The sequence below is a fragment of the Aotus nancymaae genome, unplaced genomic scaffold (assembly GCF_030222135.1).
Source record: "Aotus nancymaae isolate 86718 unplaced genomic scaffold, 86718_ANA_hifiasm-v0.15.2.pri h1tg000032l_0, whole genome shotgun sequence".
NCBI classification, from domain to species: Eukaryota; Metazoa; Chordata; class Mammalia; order Primates; family Aotidae; genus Aotus; species Aotus nancymaae.
The window spans coordinates 15,566,783-15,582,825 of NW_026988445.1; the positions used below are offsets into that span (position 1 = coordinate 15,566,783).

The following is a 16,043-nucleotide window of genomic DNA, read 5'->3' on the forward strand; positions in this document are numbered from 1 at the left end:
CCACTGCAGAAAGAAATAGGATGTCCTGTTCTGAAAATAAGGGGTAACATGTTTTCCTATGCTTATCACTGTTCCTGACACTGAATTCAAATGCAGTACATGAGGATTTGGAGATGGTCTAATGACATTAAAACATTTGTGTGTGTGTGTGTGTGTGTGTGTGTGTGTGTGTCTCAGAGTGGATGGAATCATCTGCAATTTTTCATTCCAGAGCAGTACTACTGTCCAAGAGGACTTATGGCCAATGGTGGAAGTGTTCTAAGTCTGCACTGTTCAGAACAGTAGTCACTAGCCACACAGGGCTATTGGGCAGTGAAAATATGGCTAGTGCAACTAAGGAACTGAATTGTTTTAAGTTTTGGATAACACTTCTGCTTACTAATTACAAAATCTCCAAAAGTTAGTATTTTGTTTTAAAAACACAGCTACCTTTTATTACTGCCAAACACTGTAAAGTTATTAACATACCCATACACTTTGATACATCTTATTGGGAGGATATCTTCCTTTGACCACTAAACAAAGAATTATAAATGGAAGTTTTTTATACTGTTTTCTAAACACTGACAATATACAACACTTTTTAAATATTTTTTTAATTAAAAAATAAGAAGGGAAAAGAATTTGCTTCAGCAGAGAAACAGAGAAGCAGTTAATTTCTTTCTTTAAAATGTCTAATTCTAACCCTTGCAATAAGAAAATTAAAAAGAAAACTTTTTAGTCAACTTTTAAAAAAAGAGAAAACTTGGAGGGTTACAGATGAAAATCAAATGTTTAACTATAATCTTTATTAATTTACACATATCTAAAACATTATAAGGCAATATATTAATTTACAAAACAAGTTTACTCCAACTATCTACAAATATCTTAAACACCAGTGTCTGTGATGAATTAAGCCACTATGTTGCAAAGAACTTCCCTGGGTTGTATCCATTAAAAAAAAGAGAAGAAAAAAAAGAATTAAGCCACTATGAATCACCAAATTCCATTTTCCAGAGCATGTACCATCTACTAGATCTGTTACGATAAAGCACTTCTGAAATCCATACACAACACTCTTGCTGGAAATCTCAACCCAAGCCATCAATGTCCGTTTAGGTGAGCAGAACTTCTTTCCATTCATTCATATATATATATATATATATATATATATATATACACACACACACACACACAGTGACACACTTTCTTTTTTTTTGAGATCTGGAAAAATTAGTTTTTGCATTTAACACTTGCACTTCATGATACCCCACACCCCTATCAGGAATAATGACTGAATCTTTCCTATTTTTTTGTTTCACTTATTTGGTAAGATTGAATAAATATCCCAAAGTAGCACCAGCTGAGGTTGTTCCCATTGTTCCAGCCCATTATGTCTTTCCCAAAGAGCACCTTGTTGTTTAAATAGTGTCTGAGAAAGAGTGCCCTGTAACAGGGGAGCCCAAACGTGATGCTTTTGGGGGGAAACCCTGCTTGTGATCAAGCATATACAATATATACTTGAAGATAATTTTAAAGAGGGAAGGCTGCCTGGTTTCTTCATGTCTTCTATAAGTGCTGTCTAAGCGTTGAGATTTGGATTAAAATACCCAATTCTTTTTTTTTTTTTTTTTTTGTTTGTTTGTTTGTTTTAAAGAGAAAGAGAGAGAGAGAATAGGAAGGAGGAAAAAGGAAGAGAAAGAGAGAGAGAGAATGGGGAGGAGGGAGAAGGAAAAGAAAGAGGGAGAGAGAATGGGAGTATTGCTTTCTTGCCCAGGCTAGAATGCAATTTAGTAATGGGTATTGAAAACCTCTTTTATACTGATAATTATACTTAATGATGTAGTCAGGAAGGAATAAGGGAAGAAGATAACAAACAAACAGCCAACCAATATTTAATTTAAACCTATGAAATGCTATGCGATTACTGAGGAGTGATTTACTTCCAATTATATAGTCACCTTTGGAATAGGTGTGAGGTGGTAATGTATGTTTTGTGTATTTGAAGTGGAGAGTTCTATAAATGTTTATTAAGTTTACTTGTTCCGGGTCTGAGTTCAAGTTCTGAATATCCTTGTTAATTTTCTATCTCGTTGATCTATAGAATCGTTAGCTCTTCTTGTTGCATTGATCCTTTTGCCATTATGTAATGTCATTCCTCGCCTCTTTTGATCTTTGTTGCTTTAAAGTCTACTTTATCAGAGGCGAGAATTGCATCTCCTGCTTTTTGTTTATTAGTTTATTTTTACTCTCTGTTTGATTGGTAAATCTTCCTCCTTCTCTCTGAGTCTTTGTGTATTGTTGCATGTAAGATGGGCCCGGATGCAGCATACCGATGGGTTTTGGCTTTTTATCCAATTAAAATATATATAAGTTTAATACCGGCGTTTGATGCTAGCTGGCTGTTTTGCCCATTAGTTGATGTAAATTTTTTATTGTGTTAAAGTTCTTTGCTTTTTGATATATTTTTGGAAAGGCTGATATTGGTTGTTCCTTTATATGTATAGTGCTTCTTTCAGAAGTTCTTGTAAAGCAGGCCTGGTGGTGGTGAACTCTCTAAGTACTTGTTTGTTCGCAAAAGATTTAATTTTTCCTTCGCTCATAAAGCTTAGTTTGGCTGGATAGGAAATTCTGGGTTGAAAGTTCTTTTCTTTAAGGATGTTAAATATTGGTCCCCACTCTTTTCTGGCTTGTAGGGTTTCTGCTGAGAGATCTGCTGTAAGTCTAATAGGTTTCCCTTTATGGGTAACCTGACCTTTCTCTCTGGCTGCCCTTAGTATTTTCTCCTTCATTTCAACCCTAATAAATCTGGCGATTATGTGCCTTGGGGTTGGTCTTCTTGAAGAATATCTTTGTGGTGTTCTCTGTATTACCTGGAGTTGAATATTACCCTGCCTTGCCAGGTTGGGAAAATTTTCCTGAATGATATCCTGAAGAGTATTTTCCAACTTGGATTCATTCTCTTCATCACATTCAGGTACACCTATCAAACGTAAATTAGGTCTTTTCACATAGTCCCATATTTCCTGGAGACTTTGCTCATTCCTTTTCATCCTTTTTTCTGCATTCTTGTCTTCTCGTTTCATTTCACTGAGCTGGTCCTCGACTTCTGATATCCTTCCTTCTGCTTGATCAATTCGACTGTTTAAACTTGTGCATGCTTCGCGAAGTTCTCGTGTTGTGTTTTTCAGCTCCATCAATTCACTTATATTCTTCTCTAAATTGTCCATTCTCGTTAACATTTCGTCAAACCTTTTTTCAAGGTTCTTAGTTTCTTTGCATTGGGTTAGAACAAGTTCTTTTAATTCACAGAAGTTTCTTATCACCCACGTTTTGAAACCTGCTTCTGTTATTGGAACACACGTGTAATCTATTAAGCCTTGTTCCGTTACTGATGAGGAATTGCAATCCCCTGTAGAGGGAGAGGCATTCTGATTTTGAGTATTCTCTACCTTTTTACGCTGGTTTCTTCCCTTCATTATATATTTGTCCGTCCGTCGTCTTTATAATTACCGACTTTCTAACTGGGTCTCTGACGTCCAACTTGTTGATTCCCTGCGCCGAAATCTGAGCAATCCACTGAGCCGGCCAAAACAGCGGTGTTAAGATTGATGGTGCTTTTCTGCCCGGGAATCTCCGGACTCTGCACCAAGAACTGGCGTGCTAAGGTACCAGCAAAACCGCCACGCCGGCCACAAGAGTCGCCCTGGCGACCCGTGGAGCTCCTCCACTGGGAGTCTCCTGGTCCGTGAGCAACTAATATTCGTCTGAAAGTGTGGCGTCCTCTCGTTCTTTGCGCTTTCACTGGGAGGTACGTGCCTGAGCTGCTAATCATCAGCCATCTTGGATCTCTCTCTCTAAAATACCCAATTCTACCACCATTTTCCTTTTGAAATCACAGGCAGACAGGGAGCTGCCAAGACTTGCTTTTTAATTTTAATAGAAAATAAAAGTAAAACAAAATAAATGTAAAATAGAAGACTTTCATTTTGAGACAAGGTCTCGCTGTCACCCAGGTTGGAGTGTAGTGTCACAATCACAGCTCACTGCAGCCTTGACCTCCTGAGTTCAAAGATCTTCCTGCATCAGGCTCCCCAGGAGCTGGAGCCACAGGCATGCACACCATCACACCTGGTTAATTAATTAATTATTGTTATTATTATTTTTGGTAGAGATAGGGTCTCACTATGTTGCCCAGGCTGGGCTCAAACTCCTGTGCTCAAGTGATCCTCCCAAAGTGCTGGGATTATAGGCATGAGCCACCACACCTGACCCTACTTTCAACATAATACTACACTACTAAAGGTATCTTTCCAAAAAGCTAATCTGATGTTATCTATGTTATCTCTGCTAAACTTAAAAACTTTCTACTGGTGCTAGGCGTGGTGACTGATGCCTGTAATCTCATCACCAAGGCCAAGGCGGGTGAATCACCTGAGGTCAGGTGATCAGCCTGGCCAACATGGTGAAACCCCATCTCTACTAAAAACCTACAAAAATTAGCCAGGTGTGGTGGTGCATGTAGTCTCAGCTACTCGGGAGGCTGAGGCAGGAGAATCACTTGCACCTGGGAGGTGGAGGTTGCAGTGAGTTGAAATCGTGCCATTGCACTCTGGTTTGGGAGACAAGAGTGAAACTCTGTCTCAAAACAAAACACTTTCTACTGCCTCCACTACTGTGAAGAATAGAAAAATTCAGTGTCTACTGTGTCATTTCCAGGTTACTCTGATCTGCCTTTGTTTACCTCACTGGACCAATCCTTGGTTCTTCTTACTCTACCGGTGAGTCCCACTCCACCTTTTCCCCTCAGGGCCCTCCAGTAGTTGGAGGCACTGCCACACTGGCACTACAACCTGGTTTGGCTATATTCCAACCATACTTTGCAGCTCAGCTTAGTCATCTCTTCCTCCCAAAAGCTTCCTTGATCACAGTCCCTTCCACACACAGACGCAGGAACAAATCTCTATAGTAGAACTCTTGTCTGTTTCATATACTACCACTACAAATACCTAAGGCTTATGAGCATACCGGGCGCTAAGACACTTCAAGCACTTAATTTTAAGTGCTTTACACAGATTGTCTTCTTTAAGCTCACAAGAAACCTATTAGGTAGGAAACATTCTTCAGTTGGGAAAGGTGAGGCCCAAAGAAGTTACAGTGCCAGGACGGGAACTCAGGCCATGTGGCTGAAGGGTCCGCACTCTTCCCTTCTATAGCATTTTGCTGCTCAAAGGATTCTACACATGACCAGGGGCTTCCTGAGGGAGCACAACAGTAAGTGCTTACCAGATGCTTGCTGAGAATGATCAGAACACTTACTACCTGAGAAGTCGTCAGCCACATAGAACATAGAATGGAAACTTGACTTCTAGTACTGTCCATTGAGTAATGCTGGTTTAACAGATGATCCCTAGAGCAAAACAAACTAGCAAAAACAAAACCCCCTTTTTTCCCCCAGGGATGTCCTTTACAGGTGCTAACATATTGCTTGCAAAACCAAAAACCAATTACTGAGTAGTTAAGTGAGGCCTTTACCTAGTTTCAGTGACAGAGGCACACATAAACCTCACATTTAGAGGCAGGAGCAAGAAAGCCATTCCAAGATACACTAATCTAATTTGTTGTTGATGACAAAGAAAAATACTTGAAACAAGCCCACTTTTTAATTTTCTAGCTTAACACTGATTTTCAAGGCCGGAAGGATTTATAATTCATTAAAAAAATTAGCACATATTCCATTTAACACACAAAAAAACTTCAGACTACAGGGAACCTAAAGGTATTTTGCCAAAAGGAAATCATAATAGCTAACATTTAGCCATTTTTTTTTTTTTTGAGAGAGTCTCGTTCTGTCGCCAGGCTGGAGTGCAGCGACGGGATCTCGCCTCACTACAACCTCTGCCTCCTGGGTTCAAACAATTCTCCTGCCTCAGCCTCCCAAGTAGCTGGGACTATAGGCGTGAGCCACCATGCCCAGCTAATTTTTGTATTTTAGTAGAGACGGGGTTTCACCATGTTGGCCAGGGTGGTCTCGATCTCTTGACCTCGTGATCTGCCTGCCTCGGTCTCCCAAAGTGCTGGGATTACAGGTGTGAGCCACCTCGCCCGGCGCCATTTTCATATACATCATTCTTTTTCTGGGTACCTTTAAAAAGGTCCTTTTTTGGGAGTCTGAGGCAGGAGGATTGCTTGAGCTCAGGAGTTCGACACCAGCCTGGGCAACACAGAGACACCCTGTCTCTCAAAATAAAACTCCACGTTTAAGTTATTCCTCATCATCCTATTTTATAGATGAGAAAACTACAGCTCAGAGAGGTTACATGGTTTCCATCCTAGGTCTACTGTCACCAAGCCCTATCCACTACATTAAGCTGTTCCAAAGTTTAACACGTGGCCAGATGCATTTAACCTATTTAACTTATTAAGCACATTTAACCTATTTAACCTATTAAGCACAAAATCCCTTTCCTACTCCCACTTCCAAGTAGAGCTGTGACCAAGAACTGGAGAACAGCCTCCGTGTCCTCGCCTACACCCCCAACTCAGGTGTTGGCACACTTGAATCGCCTAATAGAAAACATGCTCCGCCCTTACTGTTCCTCTCAGCACAGCTCCCAACTGTCTCTTCGCAGGAGTCACCATTCCGAGATCCAATCTGCAAGGTCAGTTTAGGTACAGTAATTTAAGACAAACACCGCATGGGACTAGCATTTACCTTCTGATCCCAGAACCACAGAGACTGCGAGATCCGCAGTACAACGGCTTTCACAACTAATGGGAGAACTGCATGTAGCGTTCCTGCACTCCACTTCCGCTAAGTCTAAAATGACACCACTGTTTCTAATCTTCCACTCACTTCGAACCAACGCATTTTCAAAAGCCTGGCAGCTTCGCGAGCTGGAGGTGGTGAACCCGTCCCACGCCATGGGCGCACCAACCTTACCTTGCTGTCATAAGGCAAAGAGCCCTGAGACACTCTTGCAGGTCGGCACGCTCCCGCAGCAGCTAGTCTAACTCTGGCTCCCCCGTGTCACACGAGGAGACCGACTCCACACCCACCCACGCACGATCACCATGTGCAAAGTTGAATCCCGACTTCGCCGCAAAGACATTTCCTTTTCCCCTACATGCAAAGGAGCTGTGAAGACGTGCTCCCGGCCAGGCTGTGGGGCACTGAGATCCCTGCCCCGCAGGCGCCCGCCACCTCCTCCCCGAGCCCAGCATCCGACCCGCAGGACCCACCCCTGCGCAGGAACGCGACGCCAGTCCAGGTGTAGCCGCCGACTGCAGGCCACGCCGCCGGCCCCAGCCCGGGACTCGGGAGGCCGAGGGCGGAGGCGCGGCCGCCGCGCCCGCGCAGAGCAACCCGTCGCCCCCCCGCCTCGCTCCCACTCGCCCCCCCGCCCCGCCCCCACTCGCCCCACCCCCACCGCCCGCCGGCGGGAGCCGAGGCGCGCCCGGCCGAGGCCCCGCCGCCCTGGTCCCCGCCCGCCCGCCCGCTCGCGCGCGCGCCTCGCGACCCTCCCGATCCTCCCCGCCCGAGCGCCCCGCACTCACTGAACATCCCAGGCGGCTCCGGCTCCCCCCGCCGCCGCCGCCTCCGGGATCGGGTTGCTTCCGCCTCCGTCGTCTCTGCCGCAGGGTCTCGATCCGACGGCCGGCTCAGCTGGGCCCCCGCGCCCCGCGCCCCGCCGCCCCCGCCGCCGCTTTGGGCGGCCGCTCCATGACTGACTGACACGGAGCGGGCCGCGGGCTGGGCCGCTTGGGCCTCCAACGCGCAACCGTCTCCGCCAATGGGCGAGGCGCCTCGGCGCTCGGCTGGCGACGCCTGGCGTGCGTGCCGCCCCTCCCCGCTGCGCCGCCGGCGTCGGGCGGAAGAAGCGCGGGGGCCGGGCCCACGTGCTGGGGCTGCGGAACCAGAGCAGTTGCCGCCGTCGCCGCCGCCGCTCTCCTCCGTTGTCTACCCGGGGCTGTCTCGAGTTGAGCCCCTTACCGGGCCCGGGTCCCGAGGTGAGTCCCTACCCTCGGTGAGCTCTCTACCTGGAACCAGGTCCCAAGGCGAGTCCCCCATCCGGGGCTGGTCCTGAGGAGAGCCCCTACCTGAGTTTGGGCCCCGACGGGGGCCCCCCACCCGGCACAGTTCCAGTGCCGCCAGCAGACTCTGGGCGAGAGCTGACTGGGCGCTCTCCATCTGTGAAGGCGAACTCCCTCCTGGCTCCTAACTGCTCTCCTCTGGTTCTTGTTACTTGGTCTCTTTCTGCTGGGCAGGGAGTGCTGGCAGGGCTTTGCTGTCCGCCCTGGACTTTGCATTGCCGGGTAAGGGCGGCTGGAGGCCAGGAAAGCGGAACTCTAGCGGAGCCGGGAAGAGCATCTCGGTCGTCTTTGTAGCCAGTTCAACAAACACTTGTTATGCACTTTGTAGCTGTCTCAGTGGCGGTCTGTGGTATTGAACTTAGAAGTCAGGCATCGTTGAATTCGTTTTGGACATTGTGACAAAATGGGAACACTGACAGCACTTGATGGTTCTTTCTCTCTGCAGTAAAGGATAATTTAATTTCTAAAATGAAAACGGCTTAACCTTCCTTTTTACTATAACTTTTAGGAAACTCAAAGCCAAGTGTACCCAGTTTTATAGTAACTGTATGTGTTTGGTATGTTTGCTCCCCCCGAGACTTCATGACGTTTTGTTTTCTATTTTTAGTCTTTTCCTTGTGCAAGTATCTCTTGTAGAGTCTTTTTTGAAGTGTGTATGTGCATTGTAAATTTACACATGAATGAATGAAAGTTAGTGGGAAGTTACTGTTGCAGCTGAAATAACAGTATTCCCTTGGGGATTTCCTTTTCACTTGGAGACATACTACTTTCTCCAGATATTGCTTATGTATCTTTTCCTCTTTCAATTGGAAACAATGTATGAATGACTCTTTCCACAAGTAATGTAAACACTGATTTTTGCCTTCTTGGATTTCTGCACACTCGCCTTTGTGGATGTGATGTTTGATCACAGCTGGAATATATATAGTCCATCTTCTGTGTGTACCGTCCATTTTCTGCCTGCTTTTGTCTGAATCTCTTGTACATACCTTAAAAATGTACATACCTTAATTTTAAAATACTTTATTGCCATAAAATGCTATTGGTTGTTGGTTATCTGAGCCTTCAGGGAGTCATGCTTTTGTCTGAAAATTCATGGAGTCTAGTATCTTGTATGTAGATTTACCGCAACCGAACTGTTGATTCATTAAAAACTTTTAAAAGAATACATATTAGGTGAACAATAAGATACAATATTGCAATACTGTTGACTTTCTGGTGCCTGCTCAGTCTGACCATGTTATAACATGTATTTTTTTCATTGTTTCAAAATTGTAGATAACTTGTAGCAATGGCTGCTGTTTATTCTGGCATTTCCCTTAAGCTTAAAAGCAAGACAACTTCCTGGGAAGATAAACTAAAACTAGCTCACTTTGCTTGGATTTCTCATCAGTGCTTTCTTCCAAATAAAGAACAAGTAAGTTTAATGTGAAGCTCATATTTTTATAGTCTATCAAGATAATTGCATATTGGCAATTGGTTAAAATAAAAAAAAAGAGAGAAAAGGTTGGGGAGGGAACTTTGTTGGAAGTTAAATGAAATGTCAGTGAAAAAAGTAATGAGTCAGATACTTCATTAATGCTTTTTTTTTTTTTTTTTTCTGTTAAAAAACCTCATTTAGGTCGAGGGCAGTGGCTCATGCCTGTAATCTCTATTTTGGGAGGCCAAAGCAGGAGGATTGCTTGAGGCCAGGAGTGCTACACCAGACTGGACAACATAATGAGATCCCTTTATGTTGGGATCTCATTACGTTTTGGGATTTGTGTCCTGGCTTCCTCCACGTTACCTGCAGCTTAACCTCTAACTTTAAAAAATAGATATATATATACATATGTTAGACATGGTGGCATGTGCCTGTAGTCCCCACTACTTAGGAGGCTGAGGTGGGAGGATCCCTTGAGCCCAGGAGTTTGAGGCTGCAATGAGCTATGATTGTGCCATTTCACTCCTGGTGATAGAGCAAGACCTTGTCTCTTTAAAATAAATAAATAAACCCACTGAATTTAGCATCTCTTTTGTTTGGAGACATTATATTATAAATTAAGTGTATGCATTAATGAACACATTGGGAATTAAGTTATGAAGTTAGTTCCTGAAAGTCCATTGATAACTGCATTTGCTTATGAATCCAAAGTGATCTTTCATAAGCAGTGGTTGGTGGTGCTTTGTTAAAATTCTTCAGAATTGGATAAATTGAAGGTTGGGAAGTAGAGAAATGTTAGTATTAGTATAAAGCCGTTTTAGAAATAGGCTAGGTACCAACAAAGGCATTGCATTTTGTTAGAATTTCTCAAGCTTTTTTGGCTAAGAAATAGTCAGTGTGATAAACACCAGGATGACAAGCTCATGAAATTGGATTAATACACATCCAGTTGGTGTTGTCAAAGAAGACAGCACAAAATGTGTCCAAGATGGATGACATATGTAAAGTGATGATGAGGTGTGGTGCATAGAGCAGCGGTCATATCCAGTGCTTTCTACACCTGGATGAACATGGGAGTCATCTTGGCAGCGGGGCAGTCACTTGGCAAGTGCTGCCCAGGGTGAAACGAAGGGGTGGCTCTCGCAGCCAGTTGGACCAAGGTTTCTGCTGTTACGCTGAGAGGTTGTATTCCTTCTGGCATCTGTCACTGTTCATACTGTTATTGACAGTTCTGGTATCATGAGCTGAGGCCTCCTCACCATTTTTCTTCAATATTTTGTGAATGAGGAAACGTGACACAGTAATGGAACCGGTCCTCCTTTTCATAAAGCACTTGCGTGATTTCATATCGACTGTCTGTCTCCCGGATGAAGTATAAATATTAATAGTGTTAGAGGTTAAGCTGCAGGTAATGTGGGGGAAGCCAGGACGCAAATCCCAGACTTTCAACTCTTTCTTGCTTTTTTGCTTTGTGTGTCTGATTCATTCTGTGGTTATTCTGGGCAGTTGTATTTCTAACTTTTTCTTTTTCTTTTTTTTCTTATACGATCTGTTCTGACTTTTAAAACTTAGTACATGCATATCTCAGAGATACTACAGGCTTTGTTCCATACCAGTGAAATGAAATTAAGATCACAATATTGCAAGTCACACAAGTGTTTTGGTTTCCTAGTGCATATAAAATTTATGTTTATACTATAACTTATTAAGAATGCAATAGCATTATGCTTAAAAAATACACGTACCTTAATTTAAAAATACTTTATTGCCAAAAAATGCTATTGGTTATTGGTTATCTGAGCCTTCAAGGAATCATCACTCATCCTGGAGGGTCTTGCCTCAGTGTTGATGATCTGGGTGGTGATTGCTGAAGGTTACAGTGACTGTGCTTCTTAAAATAAGACAACAGTGAAGTTTGCTGCGTTGATGGGCTTTCCTTTCATGAAAGACACAATATTTTACCCATGGGAGAACTTTCTAAATTGGACTTCTCAAAACCTGCCACTACTTATCAACTAAGTTTAAGTTCTGTTCTCAGTCCTTTGTTGTCATTTTAGCAATGTTCACGGCATCTTCCCCAGGAGTAGATTCCATCTCAAGAAGCCAGTTTCTTTGCTCATCTCTAAGAAACAGTTTATTTGTTCAGGTTTTATTAGTCCCACCTTCAGGCTCTACTTCTATTTCCCTGGCTATTTCCAGTGTACATGCAGTTACTTTCTCCACTTAAATCTTGAGCCCTTCAGAGTCATCCATGAGGATTGGAATCAGCTTCTTCCACACTCCTGTTAATGTTGATATTTTGACCTCTTATTATGATTCATGAATATTTTTACTGGCATCTAGAGTGGTGATTCTTTCCAGAAGATCTTCAGTTTGGCTTTCTCCACATTCATCAGATAAATCACTATGGCACCTGTAGCATTATGAAATGTGTTTCTTAAATAATCAGACTTGAAAGTCAAAAGTACTCCTTGATTTATGGGTTGCAGAATAAATGTTGTGTTAGCAGTCATGAAAACAACATTCATCTCCTTGTATATCTCCATCAGAGCTCTTGGTCACCCTGGAGTAGTAGTCTTCTGATAGAAATCTTTTTGTTCTGATCTGTCTCAATATGGGCTTAAAAATCTTCAGTAAACTATGCTGTAAATGGATGTGGTGTCTTCAGGCTTTGTTTTTCCATTGACAGAGCACAAGCAGAGTACATTTAGCATACTTCTTAAGGGGCCTAGGGTTTTGGGGATGGTAGATGAGCATTGGTTCAACTTAAAGTTACCAGCTGCATTAGACCTTAATAAGAGAGTCAGCCTGTCCTTTGAAGCTTTGAAGCCAGGCATTGACATCTGTTTTCTTGCTATGAAAGTCCTAGATGGAGGCTGTGCTCAGTGGCTCATGCCTGTAATCCCAGCACTTGGGGAGGCTGAGGCAGGTGGATCACCTGAGGCTGGAAGTTTGAGACCAGCCTGGCCAACATGGCAAAACCCCGTCTCTACTAAAAATTAAAAAAAAAAAAACAACAAAAAAACTAGCCGGGTGTGGCAGCACCTGAAATCCTAGCTACTAGAGAAGCTGAGGCAGGAGAATTGCTTAAACCTGGGAGGCAGAGGTTATAGTGAGCCGAGATCGCGCCATTGCACTCCAGCCTGGGAGACAGTGTGTGACTCCGTTTAAAAAAAAAAACAAACAAATTTAAAAACCCAAAAAATAAAAATAAAGTCCTAGATGGCCTCTTCCAATAGAAGGCTGTTTCTTCTACATTGAAAATCTGTTGTTTAGTGTAGCCAACTTCGTCAATGATCTTAGCTAGATCTTCTAGATAACTTCACCTGGCACTTTCATGAAGATGGCTTCTTTCCCTAAACCTCATGAACCAACCTCTGCTAGCTTCTAGCTTTTCTTCCACAGCTTCTTTGCCTTTCTCAGTTCATAGAATTGAAGAGAGTTAGGGCCTTGCTTTGGATTAAGCTTTGGCTTAAGGGAATGTTGTGGTTGGTTTGATCTTCTATCCAGAGCACTAAAACTTTCTCCACATCAGCAATAAGGCTGTTTCACTTTCTATCATTTGTGTGTTCACTGGAGTAACACTTTCAGTTTCCTTCAGTATCTTTTTGTTTGCATTCACATTTTGGCTAGTTGGCTCAAGAGGCTTGGTTTTTGGTCTGTCTCACCTTTCAGCAAACTGCTTCACTAATTTAATTATTTTTAGCTTTGGATTTAAAGTGAGAGACAAGCAGCTCTTCCTACCACTTGAACACCTAGAGGCCATTGTAGGGTTAATTGGCCTAATTTCAATATTACTGTATCTCAGGGAATAGGAAGGCCAGAGAAGAGGGAGAGAGGGGGAAATAGCCCTTTCAGGGTAATAGCATTTTGATGGAGCAGTCAGGAGGCATAGAAGATTTATTGATTAGGCTTGCTGACTTAGAAGGACACAGTTCATGGCTCCCCAAAACAATTAGAATAGTAACATCAGTGATCACTGATCACAGAGCACCATAACGAATATAATAAGAATGAAAAAGTTTGAAATAGTGGGAGAATTTCCAAAGTGTGCCAGAAATGAAACGAGCACACGCTGTTGGAATGAAGGATCCGGTAGACTTGTTTGGCACAGGGTTGCCATAAACCTCCAATTAGTAAAATGCAGAACCTGTATCTACAAGGCACAATCAAATGAGATATGCCTGTATAACCTCAGCAAAGGCGGTAAGACATGTTAGAGTTTCACCTGAAACTTTTTATTTGCCCTCGCTGAAGACAAATTTATTGTCTTCCCCTCCTTATCCTTTAATAATAAACATTTTAAAATACCAAAACACTTATGTCATATTACCAAAGGTAAGTTTTAAAAGAAAGGTTTTTTTTTCCCCATGGTGATTGTATTTGGTAATATCCGTAATGTCCCTATAGTGGCCAACGTCTTTCTCTCTTAGCAAATAAATTTATTTTCAGTGTATGTTTCCTTCAAATTCAGGTATTACTTGATTGGGCAAGACAATCATTGGTTGCATTTTATAAGAAGAAACTTGAACTGAAGGAAGATATTGTTGAAAGGCTTTGGATCTATATAGATAACATTTTACATAGCAGAAAATTGCAGAATCTCCTCAAGAATGGAAAGACCATTAATCTTCAGATTTCCCTAGTCAAGGTAATTAACTCTTCTGTTGTCCTATATGCATTGGATGCATCTCCATTGATTTCTTCTTAATGCTGGAAACTTGCTTTAGTGTCAATTATATGAAGATACAGGAAATATCAAGGTAGGGGAGAAGGATGTAATATTATTAGAGTTACAATAATAACTGTTTATTGAATGCTTATCATATACTCTATACCATGCTAAACCCTTTGTTATTTAATATTCAAAATAAAGCTTAGAACTATTTCATAAACAGGTTATTGATTACCTTTTTAATTGGAAAAGGTAGCTAGCAAATTATGCTACTCTGATTTGTTGTTCTTCTTCTTCACCTTTCTTTTGGTCTGGAGGGAGATCAAAGGTCAAAAACCAGACAGGAATTTCCTCAAAGGGTTTTTTAAAAAATTTTTTTACAATGGCCTTCGAGCCACAAGTGCCACTAGTGGCTTGGCTGGCAACCTGGGGACCTCCTCAGTTTTTGACTGGAAGTGATTTTGAAGTCTCAGACCAGAAGTATGAACTTCATTGTCAAAATGGAGTGTGTTTGAATACCATGAGAATAGCTAGACAGAATAAAAACTGCTACTAATGAGCACTTACTGTGTGCCAGGCTCAAAGAAGTTTAACTTTCTTAAAGTCCCATGGCCAGTTAGTGGCAGAGCTGGGATTCGAACCTCACTCTGCCCGAGTGTAAAGCCTGGGTTGTGAAGCCATCACACTGCCTCACCCTCATGAGTGTGCAGGCAGAGAGAAAATCATTAGAGGCTGGGAACGGAGAGAAACGAAGACTGAGCTGCCTGATGGAATATAGACTTAACGGTTCTTGAGATTATGTTCCAAACTGGGTCAGTTTTTAAACTAATAAACCAATGGTCACCAATGTGGCTTATTTCAAATGGTCTTTTGGAATATGGGAAGAAAATGTCTCCTTGTTTAAAAAGCCATACTTAATTTTTATTTTTATATATGCTTTATAGTTATATAAAATGTTAGTACTGTGGCATATGTGTATAATTTATAAATAAATTATACTTATTGAGTATAAGTGCAGGAAAAATTGGTGAGTTGTATAATAAAAAATTTGGAGATCACCGTAATAGTGCATTGACATTTAAGGATTTGTCATCTTTGTTACAGCTTTTCCAGAGTAACTTTAAGAGTCCATGGCTAGCAATTACTTGAATGGAAATAATAATACCTATCTCATTAGGGCACTGATAACTTAGCACCTGAGATAGGTTTGATTCTCAGATTCTATAAGGCTGAGAGCAAGTCACTTAACCTCTGAGTGAATTATAGAATCTGCCTGGTTCTCAAACTTTCTGGTGTTTGTGAATTTTGGAATTTTGAGAGCAGTAGACAATAGATTTGCTATATAATAAGCAGTAGTAACATAACATTTGCTTCCCTTTTTTAAACATTTTTTGAGATAGAGTCTCCCTCTGTCACCCAGGTGGAGTGCAGTGGTGTGATCTTGGCGCACCTCTGCCTCCTGGGTTCAAGTGATTCTTGTGCCTCAGCCTCCCGAGTAGCTGGGACTACAGGTTTGCGCCACCATGCTCAGCTGATTTTTATATTTTTAGTAGAGATGGTGTTTCACCATGTTGACCAGGCTGGTCTCCAACTCCTGGCCTCAAGTGATCTGCCCCCGCCTCAGCCTCCCAAAGTGTTGGGATTGCAGGCATGAGTTACTGCACCCAGCTGCTTTCCTTTTTCAAAGAGTGCTTTTTGCTTTGGCTTTTTAAGTAGAAAAAGTACAATTGACTATAAACATGTATTTTTTTCTTTTTTTGAGACAGAATCTTGCTTATCACCCAAGCTGGAGTGCAGTGGCTTGATCTCAGCTTACTGCAGCTTCTGCCACCCAGATTCAAGCAGTTCTCTTGCCTTGGCCTCCTAAGT

At 42.4% G+C, this 16,043-nt stretch overlaps 2 protein-coding genes across 4 annotated transcripts in view; one reads left to right on the forward strand and one right to left on the reverse strand.

The window, feature by feature from the left end:
• The window catches only part of TAF5L (TATA-box binding protein associated factor 5 like), a 35,965-nt gene extending 28,188 nt beyond the window's left edge, over positions 1 to 7,777 (reverse strand). The window contains exon 1 of one of the 2 annotated variants that reach the window (XM_021677241.2): positions 7,540 to 7,777. The gene's annotated coding sequence lies outside the window, so the exon portion shown is untranslated. The remainder of the gene's footprint in view (positions 1 to 7,539) is intronic. The other variant, XM_064383579.1, reaches the window with a different exon arrangement.
• A 127-nt stretch (positions 7,778 to 7,904) lies between these two features.
• URB2 (URB2 ribosome biogenesis homolog) overlaps positions 7,905 to 16,043 on the forward strand; it is a 34,608-nt gene continuing 26,469 nt past the window's right edge. Inside the window, exons 1-3 of one of the 2 annotated variants that reach the window (XM_012459851.2) lie at positions 7,905 to 7,992; positions 9,355 to 9,493; positions 13,974 to 14,150. In XM_012459851.2, coding sequence (XP_012315274.2) covers positions 9,368 to 9,493; positions 13,974 to 14,150 — 303 coding nt within the window. In that variant the 5' untranslated portion in view covers positions 7,905 to 7,992; positions 9,355 to 9,367. The remainder of the gene's footprint in view (positions 7,993 to 9,354; positions 9,494 to 13,973; positions 14,151 to 16,043) is intronic. The other variant, XM_012459852.2, reaches the window with a different exon arrangement.